The sequence below is a fragment of the Ciona robusta genome, chromosome 3 (assembly GCF_009617815.1).
Source record: "Ciona robusta chromosome 3, ASM961781v2".
NCBI lineage: Eukaryota > Metazoa > Chordata > Ascidiacea > Phlebobranchia > Cionidae > Ciona > Ciona robusta.
Window position 1 is genome coordinate 4989171 of NC_143237.1, and position 23024 is coordinate 5012194.

At 38.4% G+C, this 23024-nt stretch overlaps 1 protein-coding gene, 1 long non-coding RNA gene and 2 other non-coding genes across 5 annotated transcripts; 3 read left to right on the forward strand and 1 right to left on the reverse strand.

Annotated features, from left to right (window-relative positions):
* Positions 1-1718: 1718 nt before the first annotated feature.
* Positions 1719-22281, forward strand: LOC149738400 (A disintegrin and metalloproteinase with thrombospondin motifs 18-like). Of its 2 annotated transcripts, XM_089873713.1 has the most exons (25): positions 1720-2375; positions 2544-2664; positions 3996-4095; positions 6237-6577; positions 8601-8757; positions 11087-11364; positions 12153-12236; positions 12797-12953; positions 13386-13491; positions 14129-14266; positions 14692-14851; positions 15090-15191; positions 15761-15973; positions 16045-16159; positions 16218-16348; positions 16412-16535; positions 16606-16717; positions 16780-16921; positions 17325-17487; positions 17573-17696; positions 17754-17958; positions 18076-18249; positions 18360-18650; positions 18715-18859; positions 18928-22281. In XM_089873713.1, exons 2-25 carry the CDS (start codon positions 2548-2550, stop codon positions 19044-19046), a joined length of 3798 nt encoding a protein of 1265 aa, XP_089729839.1. In that variant the 5' UTR covers positions 1720-2375; positions 2544-2547; the 3' UTR covers positions 19047-22281. The 2 variants fall into 2 exon arrangements, with proteins under 2 accessions (XP_089729840.1, XP_089729839.1); XM_089873714.1 differs by lacking the exon at positions 18076-18249 and having other exon boundaries at positions 1719-2375.
* Trnae-cuc (transfer RNA glutamic acid (anticodon CUC)) lies at positions 17147-17218 on the forward strand. The gene has a single exon. It is a non-coding gene; the product is annotated as a tRNA-Glu (tRNA).
* On the forward strand, positions 17226-17296 carry Trnag-gcc (transfer RNA glycine (anticodon GCC)). Its single transcript has one exon. It is a non-coding gene; the product is annotated as a tRNA-Gly (tRNA).
* LOC149738403 (uncharacterized) lies at positions 21175-22929 on the reverse strand. Its single transcript, XR_016384544.1, has 2 exons — positions 21638-22929; positions 21175-21569 (listed from the first exon to the last, which is right to left on the reverse strand). It is a non-coding gene; the product is annotated as an uncharacterized LOC149738403 (long non-coding RNA).
* Positions 22930-23024: the final 95 nt, after the last annotated feature.

Sequence of the window (23024 nt, forward strand, 5' to 3'; positions counted from 1 at the left end):
GTTGTGATGTTGTTTCACAAAAGACGCTGACACGACCGCATTATCCAAACACGCTACTGTGCGGTCACCGTGTGTAGCAATTCACGATATGCAACAAGAAATGGATAAAACAATCCTTACATTCATAAAAAAACACCATATGCGTTAACAACATAAAAGAAAATGTTTATATTTGTTTGCTGTTTACAACAATTTGTTTTAAAGTTTTATCCCATCTAACAGATTTATTCCAGGCAAACGAAATGTTGGTATATAGTGGAGTGGAAGAATATAAAACTGTACCCTAACGACATGGACTGTTGTCCTAATTGTTTAAAACACGCTTAGAGTTGGATATTATGTGCTAAAGGTGTCCCATCTTACCCCGCAGTTCTGCTTAATAGAATTTACATTTTTTAAAATTTCTTTACGTTAAATGTAACATATATATTGGCAAATGTTTAAATTATATCTTTAATTGATTAAATCAGGAATCGAACTGTATTTTCTAAAAGCATGACTGATGCGCATTTATAACACCATTTATTTTATTTTTAAACGTGTCGCAAGTAAGGCTTGCTTGTAAATCATGAAACGGCAAAGTGCAATTGCTTCTCGTAATTATAATCGATGATTGACAGAAGATATTAAATATGTGACCCCGCCCATATACCTTCGCCGGGTGTTAATGTGGTTTCTATGTCATATGGAATGTTTGAACAAGATCTAAGCAAGCAGACAAACAACGCGATATTGTACGAAGCATTATGACCATGTAGACCTACAGCAGTAATTGTTCGTTCGTAAATCATACTCCGGGTTATTTTAAAAGTGCGCGCTGGGTTCCGTTTCAAACAGAATCAATGACACCGTTGAGTTGGTCGTGTGGAGGGTTGGACGGGTCGGGCGCCAGCGGCGGACACGCGCGACTTTTCCCTGCATTGTTTACTAACTCCATCAATGGGCCCGGACACGAATAAACAATGTTAATTATTCCACAACAATAGGCAACGTATTTGCAAGGATGTTCGGCATCGGAGTCGTGTGCTCATTTTTACCACCAGTCAAACTTTTACATCAAAGCAATATCATATTCTGAAACGTGAGAACGCACAGTCCATTATGGGTAAATATCGATGTATTTCCTTTTGTCACATGACGTAACGTTTCAGTGTATATCCCCTTGATGTATTGTGTACTCAAGTAATCTTATACTTCCGTCCCAACAAGGTGGGCAAACCGATTAATCACTTGTTTTCACTTACAAAACACAAATACTCCGTCGTGTTATTTGTGACGTAATCACTTTTGTGTTTGGTGAACAAATTAAAATAAATGGAGGTATCCGCTTGGTAGCAGCAAAGCTGAATCAAACTTTTCCAAGTTTTCAAAGAAGATATGATGGTGAACGTTCATTGTAATGCTAAAATACAATTTCTTATGTAAATAATTTAAGGGAATTTGTTGCTCGTGGCGGCACGTATAATGTGGCTTGACACCGGAAACTTCATACATAAATAACTTGGTTTCTGTATGGGTAAGGTCCGTGAGGACCTGGGATTTAGGCCAGATTTGCGACATTACCCCAGTCCAACTTGGTTTAGGAAGCAGGAGTCTTGTACTTGCGACGTTCATTCCACTTCGGCGAACAAGCTTTATTGTAAAGCTGCCTTTTTCTTTCGCTACATGACGAGACTGCGCAGTAAAAACATAAGATCGTTCCATGTGTGAATCGAATAGAGAAGAGACCGACTGTGGAAAGCACTTTGTGTGAGGCGTAGGAAAGCTTCGTGTGGTTCCGTATACTTATGTGAGAGATAGAACACCAATACTAGTTATTGAGAGATATGATACGCAATTTGCCTTTGACTGCATCGCCATACCAATATTTTATCGATTTTATAATCTGTTAAAATTATGAATTAATTTAACAGTTATATAATTCTGTGTCCGTGTGTGGTCACTGAAATCCTTTCGCTGCTCTGCGTGGGGGTGTGATAATACTCGATATGTTTGCTTGATAATGTGTACGTACAGAGAAAATGTTTGCAGTCGCTTGGGTTCTTTCGGAAAAGAGAGGGGAGCAAAATGGAATGATTTGACGCAGGCAGTTTCAGTCTTAACCCGCAGTTATACAATTCAATGTGATTAATATGAGAGAAGGAATGGTATCATTGCTATGCGCCGATCAATGGTGCACATATACTTGTATTATGGACGAATGCATTTAAACTATAATCTTTACGAGTAACATCGATCTTAGGGTACAGGGTAGAGAGAGAGACGTAGAACATCTGAACAGATCGCCTTTGTAGCGATTTTGTTACAGCAGTGCACCGGCGAAGAGATTACGTCATAGGAGAGAGGTTTCTCAAGAGCGCAATACATTACCCTGGGTTAGTTTGTGTGATTGCTTTTATATTTTACACGAGAACGATCAAGTGGAGTCTCAACGCGATTGACAATAAATTAAGTGCGGAGACACTATTGTTTATGTGCACACTGTCAGAATATATCGTGTAACAAACGAACTCAGCCGTGAATCGGATTCTCATTTCCCGCAGAGCGATGTCACAACTACTCGATCTCATGTGGAGAAGAAAATGCGTAAGCAACAATGGAGTTTTAAAGACTAATTGCTTGATCGATGGAATTCTGATTGCTTCAATACTATTATGCGTACAGGTGAATTATACATTGGCATATATTCTAATTTTTGACATGTGAATTACAGCTGTGTGTTTTTAACACAACACGAATGTGGGGCATGGATAATATTAAGTCGTTTGAAATTGTTCCTCACACCTGTTAGAATAGTACGGAGATGGGGTTTGCTTTATAAACTGTTGTAAACGTCCGATTCACTTCGATCCACGCTAACGTAAATGTGTCCGCTACCCTGTCAATTATTGACCGGGAAACGCTGAGCTGGAAAAAGTAAACACGCGAGCTGGTCATATTTTCTGCCGTTGTAAATGACTGCTATTGTATTCATGGTTGTACAACATCGATTCCGAATGAACGACTACGAAATTACTACCTTTGAAACAGATATCTAACATCCCGTGGTCACACAATCGAGTATTGTGTATACGATCTTCACGTATCTATGCATTAAGTTAAATGAAAAACTTCAAGGTGGTTTATATGAAACCAGAAGCGTAGTATCTTGCCGGTGGCTGCTTCGGTTAGACCGCTTGTCTGATTTTACTCAAGCGTGCCATTATTACTCATGCATAACACACATGTAAGCAAGTTAGTTATTACAATCATCACATTACTTTTTAAAAGTGTTACCCATTTTTACCAGCACAATGGTGATACAAATTTACCTCGGTATTGAAACATTCAGTAGGTTGGCGTTAAACGATTTCCTTGATGCTAACATTTTAGAAAGTCAAACCTTGACGAAATATCTAAAACATAAAGTTTACATTCGACTAAAAGGGAATTCCCCGTGATCCTCGCTCTAGTTGATTCTTAAGCACACTTAAGTCACGTGATACACAATGCTAATCTTGTTTTACAAACAGCGTGTTCAAATTATAAACTCCAGTTGCCTTTATTTGGATTAGAAATCGGAATGTTATCAAATGTATTATACATTCGTAAGATTCCCACACCGCAATCGTGATGTAATCGATATTTTGGAATTCAAAGCCATAATAAATAAGTTGTTGTTCGTTTCGAAAACTGATATATTAATATACTCGTGCAACATTTAATATCAAGGCGGTGGCAATGTGTTTCACTTTGTATTTCGTTCATACTTCACCGCAGACACACTCATAGACAAGTTGCAAGTTGGTCGTATTCCCAGTCGGCATGTGGTTACCATCACCCGACGATAGTCAATCACGTTTCCTTTAATACGCCTCCACAATCGCTAAGTAATGTATCAAAGCCGCAAACCGGTAATAACTTAGTCCACAAAAACAGCCCATGGTGAAATTTTAACATGGCTGCTTTTTGGACATAGTTGTGTGATGTTTTCTAACTGCAATCTACATCAACAGGGGGCAGAAACAGCGAGAGAGATCTGGCCAGGTCATTACACCGACGCCCACCGTGAAGTACATAAAGTGCTAAGACAGACGACACACGCTTATTTGGAAGGTGAGCAGTTCCCTCTCATGAGGGTTATCTAAGTGTAAGACTCAATGTTTAAACTGCTTGTCCAACGCAGCTATAATCTAATGTTTTATTCACTAAGACGTGACGAAGTCTAGACTCCAGACATTACAGCGATCGTATGCACCAAGAATACTTGGCGACAAAAGCTATTTTTAGAATACATGACTGCGGTATTCCCAGCAAAAATTAAACACTGCGCCCTTTTTTCTTCGTTTTGTGGTAATATCCCTTAAAATAAATCTAAACCATAAATGCTTTTCTCCTTCGTTTTTTTTCCTATTTCAAATTACATTTAAAACAAGAATGTAAAGTCATGCTCTCGGGTGAAAAAAACATTAATGATCACTTCAGGTAACTGTCTTTAAAATTGAATTTATTGGTCTCATAATAATGTTATCGCATTCATTCATTATTTGGCACGGATGACTATACCAGCGCGGCCTATATCAGTCGACGCATTACTTTCCAAGAGCGCCTGGAGTTTAAATGCTCCAATTGCGTTGGTTTAGTCAAGTACTCGGGAATCGTATTGTTTGTTTGTTCGGTTCTACTATAAACTATGATCGTGCGATTTTGCATCGAAGGAGAACAGCAGCGGCTGCTCGAAATCCGTATGTACGTTAATTAATACACACGATACCTGTGTATTCCCGGACAACCATTCTTCTTCTATTATAACACCCAGGTATAGTAGTATAGTAGAATGGGGGAAGTTGGAACACATTTTAACTCTATTTTCTCGTTCCATGTGGTAGTAAACAAAGAACATTCAAAGAATAATAAAACTATATGCTCAAGACTCTAATAGACCGTTATTAATTGTTCAAAACACGATCAGGATATTCGGATATTATGCGCCAAAGGTGTCCCATCTTCCCCCATCCCACTATAATATATTTGGTATAATTTTAACAAGAGCGAATATGTGTCATGGTAGTCTTGTATACATAGGAATGCGCAATGTTGGGAGTTCTGTGTTTCGATAATAACTTAATTTTTGTTTTGGCGTTATTAGTTTTAACAAATTTTCTGACACCAGACACCAGCCATGTAAAGTTACTGGTATTATCGCACCAACATTTGTTTCTAAGACGCGTTCACGCAGGTGTTATATTGTGACGTCATGATTTCTAAGTGTGCTGTCACAATGTGACAGAGTGAAATACGATATTAAAATATGTTTGTATGGACTGTGACACACCTGTGCAAAGATTTTGTCCTCGATTTTTCCATCATGATTTAAATCGGCGTAAACTATTTTGTTTCCCATTTCATAACTTGTCTGCTGAAGTTAAATATATACGCTCAATGCATCATTACTAGCAGAATGCACACATATTCGTGTGTTTATCATGAATAATGTAATCGACGAAATGATTTAATCAAATGTCGTCGAGACTTAACTACGGAAGTGGGGAATCTAATTATTATTCTTAAAGTTCAATACGTTGTAGCTGTGCGTGTCAAACCTCAATAAGTTGTTCTGCTCTTTTTGTAAACTATACCCTTGGTTTATACATGTAATTAAATAATACACTTGGTGCGCCGATTTGACATGAAAGAATATTAAACTATATCTCCTTTCCACCAGATATTAATTTACACCTTGAGTGATGTTATTAAACTTACAAAAATACAAACGTAATAAGAATAATGAATAAACAACATGACAGACACCAGGTTTTAGTGAATGGAAATCCGACCGAATTTGTTTGCTTAACAAATCGCTCTTGTTCTTGAATAAGTTGTTTGCGGAAGTCACTTTGTGAGACAACAATACCGACAATGAGGCAACAGGAGCAGTTTGAATGATATCTTGATCTGAAAATAATTTTATTCAAACATTTTCGTTGTACCAATGGCTAAAGTAATTTCCTCTTTTAACTCTACGTTGTTTCTATTGTACCTTCCATACATAGTGCTGGTGGATATGTTTGTCCAGTGTATTTGTATAAGAACGTCTTAAGCTTGCGCATTGTGTGGGATATATTCCCGTAAATAATTGTATAATATCCGGATATATCTTGCCCACTCTCATGTGTGGAGTATGCGACGATCACCCAACGTATTTATATTTTCTTCATAGAAACGAATACCCTTCAATATTTTATATATCATTACAGATTTTCAAGTCGTCGTACCGTTCAGAACCGATTCCACGTATAACCATCTAACCAACCACCTTCCACATAAACGTATCCGACGAGATTCTGATGACGTCAGACGTGACGTTAGTAGTGCGGCAGGAGACGAATTGCATTACGTCATACCAGGGTACGGTGAACGCTTTGAGTTGCGTTTGTTACCGAACAATGCACTGCTCGCTCCTACCTTCTCCGTGAAGAGAATAAAGAGAGAAGCAGAGGAGACCGAGGAAAATATTGAACAATGGGGATGTCATTATCATGGTAGGATGACGTCACACGGGAAAAGACGGGTCGCAATGAGCACGTGTGAGGGATTGGTAAGTGGCGATCTCACGATAAAGTTAAATTGTTAACTTACGAATAAACACAATAAAGTTGTAGGCGGCACGCGTCATTCAATTCGGCATTGCGTGTGGCAGACCTACAATGACTGAACGAATCCAATTTAACCTAAGCGCTGTTTATTGTTGGCCACGTACAATTTTAAATGGTCTAATATTACAGTTCTTCAAATGATAATACCCTAATGCGCATTAGAGAATTTTTTAGTGACGTATAGAACAAAAGGCTTTCAAAAGATATGGCCAGTTATTACGACGTAGTGGTTTTGTAATTCCAGTTCATTCGATTGGTTTATCGATATTCGACATTTGGTCGATTTGTAAAGAGACGCTATGGTGCATACTATTTACATCGGCCACCATTCATTTGTGGTGTTTTTACCTTATTGTGACGCTATAGAGTGTATAGAGGATCATCGGTTTCCGAAGATCAAAGAGCGGCAGTGCTGGTCGGATTAACTTCACAATGCCCTGATTGTTGGGTTAAGTATTGAATAGCCAATAAGAAAGCAGGATTTAGCACGATTATTAAGCGAAGGTTCAGCGCAACCAGCTTTTATTATTACTCAGATCTATAGAACAAACTTATATTGAATGCTGTACCAAATATCGAACCGACGTAAATTATGAATGTATATATTATTAGGTAACAATTTATGCGTACGTATTGGATCACACCTGATGCAAAACTAACACACACTAGCTACATTCGAAGTGTCATAATTCGATGTTTCCTGTCAGATTTAACCCAATAATAGGTTGCGGTGTTATCGCTTCCGTTCGAATGTCTACTCTAGCGCAAATACTGCGTGTATCGTGTTCTGACAACCTGTCCGAAACAGCAATTTGCATAACTCTCTCTCGGATACTTGAAGGCAATTTTCCGATTTACAACACATTATATTTCAATCTACTGTGTGGCTAGTCTGAATGAAACACTGTCGGTCATAATATAACCACAAACGGTTTTCAACATTAAAATTTAAAAAATCAATTCCCAGAATTCTGTTTCACGGATCTTTACAATATGACGTAATGCCAGTCACGTCGATTACGTCATACCGGGTAGAGTTCGGTCGTTGAATGAAAGAATTGAACCGCTTGGTTGGTTGCGTTTGGTGGCCCTTTACGATGCGGAAACATTTAATTGCCGAGTTGTCAACGAGTCAAAATAGTAACAATAAAAGGTTTTGGTAGGAAGCAATGCCGAGTATTACACATTAAGTAGTGTGTGAAACGCAACAATTCACATACCATGACACATGTCGAGACTATTTCCAATTAAAGTGAACCACTGTATTAATAAAATGAAACTCTATATATCTTGTTTGTGTTGAGAAAAAATTACGGGCGTGTTTAATGACACTTTCCTCTCAAATTATGCCGAGTGTGCTTGTTCATAGATATTCCCCAAAGATGCCGAGATATTTCGCTTACATCATACATGCAGTTGTCGTACAATGTACACCTCATATAATATGCTAGTCATTTTTGTGATTCATAAATTATTCGAAAGAACTTTGAAGTAAATTGCTGCGGTGTTGGTTAGCTCGAATAAGAAGTAACGAGCATCGTCTCCTCTGCCTATTACTGAGCATATGATTGCGCTATTTGTTGATGTAAGCGTGTATGATCTTTCCGTGTGTTTTCCTTGTACGTAGTGTGGTAAGCATTCTGTGTTATATCGTCTTAAGCTGCATACTCATTATTAACCGGGGACATGTCCTAGCCGCTGGGGGTTAATCCGTGTATTTGATTTTGTTTGTGTTGATAACACGACGTATGAGACCACATACTCGGTCTGCTTTGTTTTGTATTGCGCTGTGGCTTTGGCACGGATAAAGATAAAGGGATCCCACCTACTGTGACGTCAATAACTAACTACTGTGAAGTTTCGGGTTATATTTCCTGTTATTTCAGCAACGAAAAACTGGTGTTAAATAAAAAAGAGTAACAGGAATGAAAACGGGCGTAGAATAAAAAAGTAAATGTTTTGCAGACAGGACTGCTTCGAACTTCCGAGGATGATTTTCTTGTTGAGCCTCTTCCGCATCACATCAACCACACGTTTCCTGATCGTCAACATCCGCACATCATCTATAAACGACGACATTTATACAAACACCGACTACATTACTGCGGAAAGAAAAAGCGATGTAAGTGTAGCATAATGTAGTACTGCGCGGTAAAATAGGCTGTCGTTAGCACCTAAATCTCATATTTCCTGATTGTGGTTTAAACAACTAACAATTTATTTTTAGAGGCGTGAGAATGCGGTCATTTAATTTTTGTAAATATTTTTTATCACCAAATGGAACGAGAAAAAAAAGAATAAAGAATGTCGTATCGTACCCACCCTGCTATACACATAAAACAGTATAAGAAGCGTTATATGTTTACTGGTATCGTAAGTATGGAGAATTAAAATGGATTGGGCACATTGAATAATTACGAGGAAGGATACGTCGATGGTTAATTGTAATTACGACTCTTGCTAGGTGAAATTACATCACATAAGGTGTGTCGGTATCGTTTTATTGCTGCACGTACAAGTAATACTCACGTATATAGGATTAATTAATAAGTATCTCTTTGTAATTAAAAGTATCTCTCTTAGCCGAATGACCACGATCCTATTCTCACGGCTTATCAATTAAAGCAACGTGACTGTCGTTTGAAATGGTTTCAACCCTGCGAATTACGTCACATGTACATTGTAAATTGCTAGCCACATATGACCATTATTGTGTCTGAAACGGTGTTTTTGTAAGTTATTAACTACCGCAAGTTGCATTTGGTGGCAGGTTAGCTTAAGCTTCAACAATCTGACCTAATATTGAACCAGTTTATCTCACGGTTATCTAATCACAGACACCATTGTGACGTTTCGTTTTAACATTGTTTGAGTTGCGCTTGCTGCCTACGGACATCACGATGTCTCTTCTCTTTTATCTGGATGACATTTGCAGAATTAGCGCAATAATTGTCGTGTTGATTGGCAGTAGGCCTACATATTGTATAGTTAACTGGTAAACATTAGTTGCATATTAGCTTCGTGTCTAGGTATTATGCATTATTATTTTTAAAAGCGTTTTGTTGACGGTAGGAAACAAAGCGATTTACCGTTAGGAATGAAGTGACGTTAATAAGAAAGTAAGTTTATTTTAAGAATCGTTTCATCTTTAGGCATACCAGACTATATACCGATAATGGATAAGACCTTATCCATTATGTTCTTGCAATTATTTCTAATGCTTAGACCACAGTGGATTACTATCAAAGACTGCTGTGACGTAATGTAGGAATAATTGAGGAGCGAGTCGCAGATAAACTAATATTTTGATTCATTCACGTATGGGTAACGACATATACCCCATATTTTGTAATCTACCTTACAACTGCAACATATGTATTCTACTGAATTGTTTTTGACAGTGATAGGTGCTTTGAAATGTTGTTCATAAATGTTACAACTTCCTTTCGCAAATGCCATGTAACCTGTCAGCTGGCAGACTTTTCGGTTGCGGCGCCAAGTTGTCACCGGATGTTTAAAATTCGAAGAAAACAAAGGAACCGTTTTAATTCAAGACCAACTAAGAGGTTATAAGATTTTAGAATGTGGTCTTCAATGAAAACCTCTATAGGTACTTAGCTTGGAAACTCAGTGAGCCAATTCTATAGGTTTCAAGTACACATGAGAGGCCACATTAAGGTTTTTGTAACTTTGACATCTTGATCGATTACGTCATGATTTAGTTCCTTTGAAAACGAGACAACATTTTGCGTCGCGTTCGTTTTTTGCTTTGATTATTTTGCACGTCACGTTTACAGCTATTCGAACCGAACATTATCGGTTATTGTCAATGAACATATTTTCACTCTTTCTTACTCCCGAACTAGACACATATAAGGACCAACGTGAAGTTTTATCGCAGATCGTCCTCCGAAACGTCACTAGAGTCCATTGTTACGCCGTGAAGGGTTATATAAACGTCTCCCTTGGCAACGAGCGCTGTGTGCTCTGTAAAAGAATATTGGATTATTTGAATGAGTCTGAATATTGCCCGAAATCATTATCGGCGCTATTTCGGTGCTATATAAACGTATCGGTCGGCACGATGAAGGTTCGTCCTGTATTAACGTGCTATGTCAACAGTGAACGTTGGAAGTCACCTGTCTTAGATAAACCGCGTCTTTTTCCGGTTATATTTAAACGGGTAAGTGAGAATACTATAAAGTTGGGAAGTCCACGTGATTATATTTCCCATCAACTCACCACGAACCTGGTTTACTTGAGCAAATATCGTGATAGAAAAGATTTCATTTTTTTGTGTTCAATTCTGTGTGTGTGTGTGAAAAGCCGACCAGCAAACAACTCGCATTAAATTTAATCGTGGACAATATCAGAACATTTAAATATTGCAATTGTCTTTACTAGGAAACCCGGACTAAACACAATCGTTTCAAACTCCGTTTTTATTGCAGATCCAGTGACAATACCCGATACCGAAAACCATCAAATCATCAAACTCTTATCTAATGGTGAGATTGAGCTTGAATCTGATGAGCAGACCCCCGTGACCGGTGGCCACCGCAGAAAAAGATCGTCGGGTGACTTTAATGACGTCAGTAATCGCGTTAATGCTACCCGACCAACGGCGAAGAACGTGGAAACATTGGTTGTGGCAGATGCGCAAATGATACGGAATCATGAGCGTGATCATCGGGATATCACAACTTATATACTCACGGTCATGAACATGGTGAGTAACAAATATATTGAATGTACGTTTAATATTGCATTAGGTCAAACAAGGAAACAGCGAAATTGTTTTCAACATGGTTGAAACGAGACCACCCTTGACGACATTGTTACGTTACAAATAGTCACGTCATATCTAATAATAGACTTTCACTGAAAAGATTCATTACGCTAAAGGGTGTGTTTCCGCCGTGACGATTCAAACCCACTATTCTTTGAATCAGTTTCTGAATTCAAAGACTCACTGTGTGGTTTATTACGTTACAAACCTTCTAGGTTAAAAATCTACCTTAAAATTATTGTTTATTCACAGCGATACATTTCTGTAATTACCGACACGATAAATAATATAATGTCTTACACGTACTAATCTGCTTCATGTAATCGGTGTCATTGCGTTTCATAAATAATAACATTACTAAGTGGCTACGTAAATGTATTTTTATATATATATCAGAGAAATATTGGAATATATAATATAATATTTTTCCTTGTTCGACACGTGCGGCGGATCTCGCTCGATTTGCTGCAACTCGACCATTGCCGACTTTCAACCCGCTTAACAATAGATCGCTGTCACCTCACAAAGGTCATTGTCAGTTTTGTCTCCCGTTACCAAAAGAAGTAACCGCGTTAAAAGCGTTCCGTTGTTGTGATTAGTTCTCAATAATACCTCTCCTTTCATAGCATCTGTGTTACAATAACCACATAAAATATAAAATAAAAACATAACAACACGGAGAGAGTTGATGTGTATTCAACACCGTAAACTTTAATATTGTTTTTTAGGTTTCTGGTTTATTTTCGGATAGATCAATGGATGGGACGATCAACGTAGTATTAGTCGGTATAATGTTGCTAGAAGATAACGGGGTAAGTTGCAATATTTGGTTCAGTTATGACGTTTGTGAATGACTGGCCATATAAGTATTCGAATAAAACTTGCATGTCCAAAGGCTTATCATGTATCGGATGGCGGCAAATCCCACAGGAATTCAATTCAAGTCAAAATATGTCTCCCCATTTTGTTAGTGATACTATACTTAAATGTGACATTAATTTGAACCTGCAACGTTCGCCATAATAGGTGTTCAACAATCAGCTAATAATAAATCAACATTACGTTAACCGACTCTTCTCATTACCGGTTACGCACGTTTAGATCTATATTTAATGATTGAGTGCAAATAATGTTGACAAACTATTTGAAAGCCGGCTGAGAGCACTTAACTTTGTGTTTGTTAATTATTTATGATGTTTATTCGAGGTGAATATGTATCAATACTTCACTTTATTGGCTCAAGCCAAATGCTTAATTGTGCACCAGAATTTCTTTAATCTGATATAATCGTCAGGAATTCATACAATTTCACCTTTATGCAACAGCGTTTCATTGATTTCACCTTTCGGTGCAAACAATCACTTTATTTCAGGCTCTACATCTCGATCATAAAGCAGACGAAGCATTATCGAGTTTCTGTCATTGGCAAGCAAATTTGAATAACACGAATGGAGGAAAGCCCGATCACTCAATTCTGTTAACTGGTATCGATATATGCGTGGATAAGAATAAACCATGTGAAACATTAGGTAAGTTGTGAGTACAATAAATTGTAAAAATGTTTAAATTTGCTTGATTTTATTTCTGTAGTCCTATAAGTGTTAGCATGACATGGAACAGCAGGGTGTCCCAACGAGTATGCATTCCAACATTCCATTAAGGAAATTCCAAAAACAAAGGAAACCAGTTTGGATGTATAACGATCGACCATGGCGCTTGGCAGGGGGCCTCTTGACTGTCTACTGACTCGTGGTAGAGTTATGAACATATTAAATAACATGACTCGATCAAACATTAAGACTCCTTCACTTTACTTGCTGCGTTGAGTGACTTGGTTGTGCAGTTCACAACACTGCATAGTTTAGTTATATCGGGTTGTTGTAAATCCGATGGGCAATTTTACGAAATTTCTTTTTGATAAATGTTGCATTTCGTTTGCTTAAGCTTTACTACGCTCGCAGGGTTGGCGCAAATAGGAGGAATGTGCAGTGAACGCAACAGTTGTACCATCAATGAAGATATGGGGCTTGGGTTAGCGTTCACTGTGGCACACGAATCTGGGCACAGGTAATTGTTAACTTATTTTAGTGTTCTAGGCGTAAAGAGAAATTGCCATCGCCGACTTTGTTTTTTCACGTTGCATCGTCGCTTGGGCTTAATTGCTTTAATCTATTGTCATCATATTCAGCGTAACCATAGGAAGGGGTGGGGCAAGTATGAAACCCCATTTCCCGTTCTTTCGGGATCGACCGTAACATACGGGAAGTGTAATGGGCTTGGTTTGGTACGACATCGATAGGTGAAACTGACAACTTGTTACGGGACATTAAACGGTTAGAGCCATTTCAGCGGTTCCAATGACTCGTTGATAACGTCCCAGTATTATATATTGGAATGTATGTTGTGACGCAGTTGATATACCTCTTATAAACAACAACCATATAACTGTATGAACTCCATAAAACTTGCCTTCTGTTCTTTCATTTATTTAGTATTTGTGTAACAGCTAAGTATAATTCTACAACCATTACGTCGTAGTTAGGCTCCATAAAACTGATATACTGTGATAATATTGTGTTGCTTTAACTTTTGTTCCATTCGATCGTGACCCGTGATTGGCTGACAAAGCTTTGAATTATCTGGGAATGTTAGTTTGTAACACAAATCATTGCTGAAAAGATACTGACGATTTTCATGTTTATAGTTTTGGAATGAAACATGACGGAGAGGGAAACTTGTGTAGCAAACGTGATGGTCACATAATGTCACCGACCCTGAATGGACTCAATGGCGTATTCACGTGGTCTACTTGTAGTCGAAATGCCATCGGAGACTTTCTGCAGTAAGCTTACACAGTTACTTCTACGTGTAGTTTATAATGGCTATAACTTAAAATGGCAAGAAGCAATCTTTAAACTTTCCAATAGTGTATTCATTGTGCTCGTCCAAGAGTCCAGACACACACGGAAACATCAAATGCGGATATTTCCGTTTAATGGTTTCTATTTTAAGCTTGAAAATATAAATATCTTCAATTGTTAATATTGTTCTATAATTATCTTCCAACCGGGTGCATGTTAATGTCAAGTTACTTTATACGTGTTGTAACGCACCACGCACTTGTGTATTCAACCTTTTTGGACGATTTTAAGAACAACATGTGTGGTCATCTGTAACATAAAGCTGTTTATGCGACAAGTGATAAGAACTGGATACGCTTGTCTTCTGTGTCAAATACTCCCAAATTAATTCTGTGAAAATATTTAGGAATGTCGAATCTCAATGCTTGGATGACCACCCATCTCCCATGGCCAACTTAAACTTTCCAGATCAACTTCCAGGTGAAATATACGACGCTGCATCACAGTGTAAATGGCAGTTTGGTGCAGATGCTATCACCTGTATATTCAGATATGAGCATAAGCAGGTACACACAGATTGATGGATTGTATTTTGGCAGATTTAATAAGATGGGATACGCAGTGCAATTATTTTAAGTGTCAGCTTTCAATCTAAGTTAAGTAGATCGTTATCTGGAAAGTGAATCGTAACCCTTTTGTTTTATTGTTTGTTTCGTAAACAAGTACCCCGTATTACCAACCCCGTTAAAATATTTAAAATGTTGGTATAGGTGTAATTTTTCACACCTCCCACTTTTCTTTCAGGCGAGCGTCTGTAAAGTGCTGTGGTGTCAACGCAGTGAATCAAGTCGATGTGAAACGAAATATATGCCAGCGGCAGAGGGGACGAACTGTGGGAACAACATGGTAATAAAGTTTGTTTTACATGTAGGGCGATTACTACACTCATAGTTTATCATGATACTGTTCTACATATTTATACTTGCATCAAATCGCATTTTTAAACATAAGTATCTAATTCTACGAAAAACGAATGTAAATAATACAGTCTGTAAAACAACATAGCAACGTTCGCGTGACTAGCTACATAATACAATATGTTGATAAAGTTTAAAGTTTAACTCTCCAAGCTCAGACATCGGTATGTGACTCCCAGATAACTTGTATATTGTCACCGCAAGCCAACATTCCAGCAATAACTTGTCCTAATTAATACTTTAGCGGAGCAGACCACCCGCAAGAAATAAGCAAGCAAAAATATGGTGTTCCACTCCTATCAAATTTTTATCGCAGACCTTAGCCATGTTTCTGCATCTCTCTAATAACGCATTTGGGAGGGCTTCGCGGAAGTTTTTTTTTATACTTCGGCTCCGCAGTAGAGCTGACATTGAAATTCTTGTTTGCCTTAAACAACTTTGTTGCCAAGAATGTCAATAGAAACTTGTACTATAACATTTATGATATGACGTTTATAGTGGTGCCGCAGAGGGGTCTGTGTTACGTATGGCGATCCTGGTCCTGATGCCATTGACGGTGGGTGGGGTGATTACGCGAGTTGGTCTCCATGCACACGCACTTGTGGTGGTGGAGTGCAACATCGAATGCGAGCATGTAATAACCCCACACCAAGGTACGGTGGTCGACATTGCGAAGGCGAAGAAAAGATTTACAAACTCTGCAATACCGAGGTATAGCTTAAATATGTGCATTTAGTGTATTTTTACGTTTACAATATTTAACTCGGTTTCATTTATAACAGCCATGTGCTCCGAACCAAGTGAGTTTTAGAGAACAACAGTGTGCGCAGTACAATCGACGAGCTTACCGTCGACAGTATTTTCATTGGACCCCCTTCACCAAATATTCAAGCTTCGGTAAATTTTTGAAATGTATAAATTTATGTGTAATTACGTATTCAAACGCCCTATTTAGGCAGAGATCAGTGTGAACTTCTGTGCAAAGCGGAGGGCTACGATTTTTTTGACATGTTGGCAGACAAAGTCATCGATGGCACTCCGTGTGACGCTTCGTCTACCGATGTTTGCATACAAGGAAAGTGTAAGGTATGTTGTGTTATGCTTTGTTGGCTACATTGCTACACATTTACCTCCTTTTACATTTTACAGCACGTTGGGTGTGATTTTGTTCTTGGCTCCAATGCAACATTCGATTCATGCGGCGTGTGCAATGGTGACAACTCAACATGTCAGTCGTTTAACGGATCATATGACGATAATGTTAGAGATAGCGGTGAGTGGTTACAAAAGACAGAGCCTTTTGCAGTGTCGGTAGTGTATTTATTCATTTTACGAACATCCAGGTTATTATGACGTTATTCGCATACCACGTGGTGCTCGTAGTGTTAAAATATGGGAAAATAAATGCTGCACACATAGCTATATTGCTGTACGAAGCGCCAGTAATTCGGACAGGTAAGAAAAATAATGCATGTTACTAAAAAAGTACATACTTTATACTTTAAATTTTAAATTAGGTATTATTTAAACGGGAATTGGGAAATTGACTTGTACGGAGAAACAACGTTTGCTGGAGCCAAATGGTTCTATAACAGGAAATCGTTCCAAAGTGAAACCCTTTTAACACCCGGGCCATTGGGTGAAGAATTACTGATACAGGTATAGATTACTGTTTATTTGTACAATGGGTCAAACTTTAATAAATTATAAAACGCTCCATTAGCGCAAAGAAATTGCCGCTGCTCCAGTTCTTGCCTTTTCTCTCTCTCTTGTTCTTTTTCGTTCTCTCTACCTCTCTCTCTCTCTTTCTCTTTTCCCTCTTTTTTGTTTCTCTCGCTTTCTTGCATAAGTACTAAATAGCTAACTCGACAGACCGTACGTGTCTCCCAGGTGGTCTAGTGGTTAGGATTCGTGGCTCTCACCCACGCGGCCCGGGTTCGATTCCCGGTCTGGGAACATGTTAGCATTGGTGGTTCAGTGGTAGAATCCTCGCCTGCCACGCGGGGGGCCCGGGTTCGATTCCCGGCCAATGCAAGCTTTTTAAACTTTTTTATTTTTGTAGGTTTTGGTTGTTGCCCAGAATCCAGGCATTTCCTATTCTTACACAACTCAAGTAATAGACAACCGGTTACCAGGTTTACGAACCAATTCAGCAATTCAAGTCCAACCTCCAAGCTATAACTGGAGTAGCACTTCTGAATCCTGTTCTGCAACATGCGCTGGCGGTAATTTTCATCATCTAAAATATTGCTTTGTTTTTCCTAAAAATGAAGCAATTTTAAATAGTGCATTAATTTTACGAACAATTAGGTACGCAGACCGTACATATATCGTGCGTTATGGACGGTACGACTGTGGTCGATGAAAGTCACTGTGACAGGCCAAGTCGACCTTCTCTTACGAAGGAATGCAACACCCAGGCTTGCCCGGCTAGGTTTGTATTTTATGATTGAGCAGTATTTCATGTATAAGCTAATATGTTCAACAATAGATGGCATACAACAGAGTGGGGGCAATGCAGTCGGACGTGTGGTGGTGGTCTCCAACTTCGGCAGGTGACGTGTAAGAGCAAAAGGATGAATGGGGACGTATACGTTGGAGAAAGTCACTGTAGTAACAAACGAAAACCTCCCCGAACCCAACAATGCATGCAAACCGAATGTCCCGCATACTGGCACACGGGAGAATGGTCCAAGGTAAGTTTTAAAATGCATCTTCATTTTGTAGGTGTGTCCGTGTGGGTTCGTATCTTATGATCATTTTTGCATTTTCATTTTCGCTCACATCACTGTCATTGTGTCCACGAATCATAGTGTTCTCGTGCATGCGGAAGGGGAGTAAGAAATCGACATGTGCGATGTCGTAGCGGCACCCGGTCACTCAGAAACGCTCGCTGCGATCGACGAGTGCGGCCTAAATCAAGAGAGCCATGTCTAGTAACTTACTGCCAAAGAAAATATCAATGGTTTATTACGGCTTGGGATCAGGTATTGTATGATTTGTCATGTCGTTTGCTCTTTATAAATTCAACTGATGGCTGTGCGTTGCGGTGCATTGGATCGCCTATAACGATTATTTATGATGTATGTTTCCTCAGTGTTCGGTTACATGTGGCGAGGGTATCCAACGACGTGAATTGAAATGCAGTTTCAAGGGTCGTAACGGTCGCTATCGTCCTGTGGTTGCAAGGAGATGCAGGCGAGCTCGACGACCTGAAGTATCATTGGAAAAAACATGCACTTTATCGACTTGTCCCTCCCCGCGTCGTATCAGCAGCTCGGTGGTTACACCGAGAAGCAATGCCTACAACAGCCACTTTTCTCAAACCGGCGCTGTTCCTTCATACCGACGGCGTTCAGCTCGCTGGATTGTTGGAACATGGCAGAAGGTTGGTAATAGTATAATATTGACCTTTCACATTCTTTCAATTATTAAAATAATTTAATTCGTAGTGTTCCGTAAGCTGTGGCGGCGGACTTCAGATGAGAGCAGTCAGATGCCTTCAATTCGGACGTCCATCACACAGTTGTTCCATCTCAAGTAAAGCACCAAATAAACGGGCTTGTAACACGTACAAGTGTAGAAAGAAAATCCAGAGTAAGGCATTACCCACATTAAAATTTAAAAAATATGAGACAATTTTTAAATTTAATTTTTGTTTACAGCTGCTTGCGAAGACACATTTAAATGGTGCTACCTTGTGCCACAACACGGTCAGTGTTCTCACAAATACTTCGGGGTTGCTTGTTGCAAAACATGTAAAGCGTCGTCTGGAAACCGTTAGAAACAAAGGCCATGTTCTGCTGCAGTTCTACAGCGAAAGTAAAGCGGTATACATGAATGGAAGAAGTCGATATTTATCCATCACGTGACCTAGTCTCTGCTTGTTGTTTGTTAGTCTTTGTGAGCGTGATATAGCTACACAATTCTTATACTGTGGATGTTAGTTGTGTCGTTGACGCTCAAACCAACTCTCATAACAATGTTAGCAGACGAACAAAGTGTACGCCACAATTTCAAGCCAATGAACTTGCCTTTACCGGCCCTCCACCTGCTAACGTTGTATTCATATTTATACACTGAAAATCTAGCACCCACAATTCATTACATAGTTTTAAACCTTTAATATTTACGATTTCATCATGCTACTTTTTATTTTTACCCAAAACAGCATATTTTGTATCGTTATTTTAATGTCGCTGTAAAGTGTAATCGGATTACTTTTCTTTTTGTACTGTCGCTTTCACGCTTATACCGATAATGTTGCTGCGCTTTGTTTTTTTGTATGTACTGTAGACTGTCACACACAGAATTAGAACCTAATTTAAAGGCGTCACTGTTGAAACTTGTAAAATTATTTTAATTTATTACAATAGCAAGCTATGCTGGCCACACACGCAATCCTTGTCAAGCAATTAGCATTTTTTGGAACACTTATTAAAAATGTGTCGATTCTTTATTGATAAAACGAGCAAAGCTCAACCACTAGCGTAACACGTGACCAGCATGTTTACATTGTCGTTGTTGATATTATCGATTAAATATTGTCATCGCCTTGTTTAAACTTTCACGAAGGGTGACAGTTTGATGAGAAAATAGTTATTGTTTAAACGTCTTGGGTACGATAGGTATGGATAACGTGGAGAATCTGGAATGACATGTCTTAAATATACGGTTAATTTATGGAAATCTTTCGTGTACGACTTCGAACCTCGCAATAACTAGTCAACCTATATCCACAAACAAAACGGTTAACTGATATTATATAATTTCTCTATGGTAAAATCCAAAGACATACAGTGGAGTGGAGAAAGAACAAAAAAAATAAAAAGTTGTTTCATTTTCTCCCACCTTACTATAAATCGTATCCTTACGACTCCCATAGACCGTTGTTAATATATAGATATAGTAGGGTGGGGAAAGATGATACACCTTTGGCACATAATATCCAAATATGTTGAAGCGTCGTTGGAACAGAGTCGTACTCTGGTTGGTACCATCGTGTATATAAATATATAGAGTAAAGAGAATACTAAGGTAACATAACAGAAAAAGTTGTTTGAGAATATAATTTTTTATTGATAAGGAATATGATCATGGCGCCCTCTATAACAGGCCTGGACACCGTCGGCGCCTCTCTCGAAACTGGAGGCGGATGGTTTTGCAGCGCTTGTACGAATTGTAGACAGTTTTGATGAGTTATTTGACGAATTATCGCATTAGATAGTGTTTGCTCGTGGGATTAGCAGTTAGTACAGTATGAATGTTTAATTTATTATTCAATTTACGCGTATTATTTGTATAAAGTAGACAGTTGGTTATTTATAGTTGTGTTTAAGTAACGAATGGCCGCCGGTGTAAGATTTTCCAATCGCACCCATGAGGTTAATCTCAATGCAATCATAAGGTTTTTTCATTAAGTAAGGTCTATCGCCAGGAGTTATATTATACATGCTCTGCTGCTGCACTGTGTTTCAAAACTACAAAATTAAAAAAAAAACTTAAAATGTACATACCACTCAAAAATGAACTCGAGTCATTTTATGGATGTTTTTTGCAGGTTCTTTACCTAAGTGAGGTGTAATTGACTTACACCTTCTATTTAAATAATGTTGCTGAGTATGTGACAGTGAGGATTATTTATTCTAAAACTGTAATGGTCACTTACACGTTAAAAAATATTGAAACCCGTGTGTTAACTTAGACACTGGAATCATCTTTATCAAAATCTGTGGCCCTCCAAATGTATTTCAACATTATGGCTAAAACTATTGGAGGTGTGGTAAAGAAGCAGCAAGAAATAGTCATAACAACGGTTTCGACCGTTCGTGCATTGGCGTACAGATTGCATAACTCGCACCTTGCTCAACAGAAATTGGACTCCAGCAGAAAAGTAATGACTCTATGACAAGTCCAGGTTACAACCCAGTTTATTCGACAAAACGACATCACGCTACAGATAACAGTGAGAACTGCAAAGGCATTACAAGGCCCAACTGCCAGCCCATACAGCACTGGAAGCGTGGAAGGGCTTATAAAAATGGTGGGAAATCAAAATGCAAGAAGAAGCATTACACACGAGAACAACATTATACAGCAAGGCAAAGTTTCTCCGCATTGTCACAGGAAAAAGTCTCTCAGCATTATTGATAAATGCAAGCATTGTTATACAGGGGTTACAGGAAACAATCAAGGTGCATATTGCATACACATTACGCCAGCCCGGCAGATCACATTTCTTTGCCTTGATTCCATTGTTTGCATATTTCACCTAAGAATGTCTTGTACTGGAAAGCTTTCATATGCTCTTGAAGATGAAAAATAATCCAATGAGTGAATGACCGACAAGTGCCCCACCAGAATACACAAGCTTACCAACTAAATAAGCAGTTGCATTTGAATTTCTGTAGTCTGTGAGAAGCATGTACGGCTTGCCACAACATTAACAGGATAATAAACTGTCTGTGCTATTCTTGGCCATCTGTCCAGCCAAAGAAAAAATTATAATTATAAAGGCAAAATAAAAACATTTATGATGAAAATCCTTTGAAATTTTGATGGCAAATAAAGGTACACTGGATATATCTTCCTGGACTGGATGATGACAAAATTATTAATGAAATTATGAGAGCAGGGAAGAAATATTTGTTTAAGCGGTTGGAAACAAACTTTTGTGGACACACAATATGTTGTTCCTGGGAATGGACTGCAGCCATCTTGATCTCTATTGGTCACATGTGGTAAACAGAAAATTGGTGTTTTATCACCTGCATCATACCCACTTGTACAACCTGTCGCACAACAAGCCATACACATGATTTCTCACTATAACTTGCATACAAGCATTTTGTTATACATGTAACCTGTTTTAAAACTGACATTACCTTTACCAGCATATAGAAACCACAAAAGGGATAGCATTTCTTTTTAATTTGACTTATCTTTTTATTGTACAAATGTAAATGTGTTTTTTTTAATTACAATGTAACCAAAAATAAACTCAAATGACAATTTCTAAATTTATGTGACTTGGTGCAACTCAATAGTTTAAGAAGGGAAAGTTATCTTTAACTTTGATTAGCCTTTTGCCTCGACTGTGTCAATCTGTCCTGCTATTCTACCTAATACATCATTTCTCAAGTTTTTTTTTATAGAGCAGGACAGAGGCCCCTCCTTGAGATCAATATTATAGGTCATTAGGATTATGTGACAAAAAAAACAAATGCCAAAAAGGGATTTCGAACAGCAAGCGGTCTACTTAAATTCAAAAATAAACTGAGAAGTGCTAGGTCTTGTAATTCAGAGAATATTTATAGTTAGGAAAGTTTTGCTAAAACGCTTGTGTGACTTAAACAAACATAGCTTCAGTTAAGACTTCACACTGGTGGCCAATCATACACATGCAAGCTAAATAAAAAAACAAAAACATTTATACTGTACTAACTGCTAAAACTCCGAGCAAACACTATCTAATGCGATAATTCGTCAAATAACTCATCAAAACTGTCTACAATTCGTACAAGCGCTGCAAAACCATCCGCCTCCAGTTTCGAGAGAGGCGCCGACGGTGTCCAGGCCTGTTATAGAGGGCGCCATGAATATGATACATGGTATTCTGCCCTGTGTAATGAAGTATTCGTAGTGGACAGACATAGAATGACGTCACTTATTACGAGCATCGTGACGTTGGATGGCGCAATCGTAAAATGGTTGGAGTCATCATGAGCCATCTTTTTTGTTATTGAATTCATAAAAACGATAG

Excerpts from the sequence above, each read along its gene's own strand:
- LOC149738400 (XM_089873713.1), top strand. The coding sequence starts at position 2,548 with ATGTCACAACTACTCGATCTCATGTGGAGAAGAAAATGCGTAAGCAAC. Across the intron at positions 12,954-13,385 it reads TAAACCATGTGAAACATTAG|GGTTGGCGCAAATAGGAGGA; the intron begins GTAAGTTGTGAG and ends CTACGCTCGCAG. Across the intron at positions 16,718-16,779 it reads AGCGCCAGTAATTCGGACAG|GTATTATTTAAACGGGAATT; the intron begins GTAAGAAAAATA and ends ATTTTAAATTAG.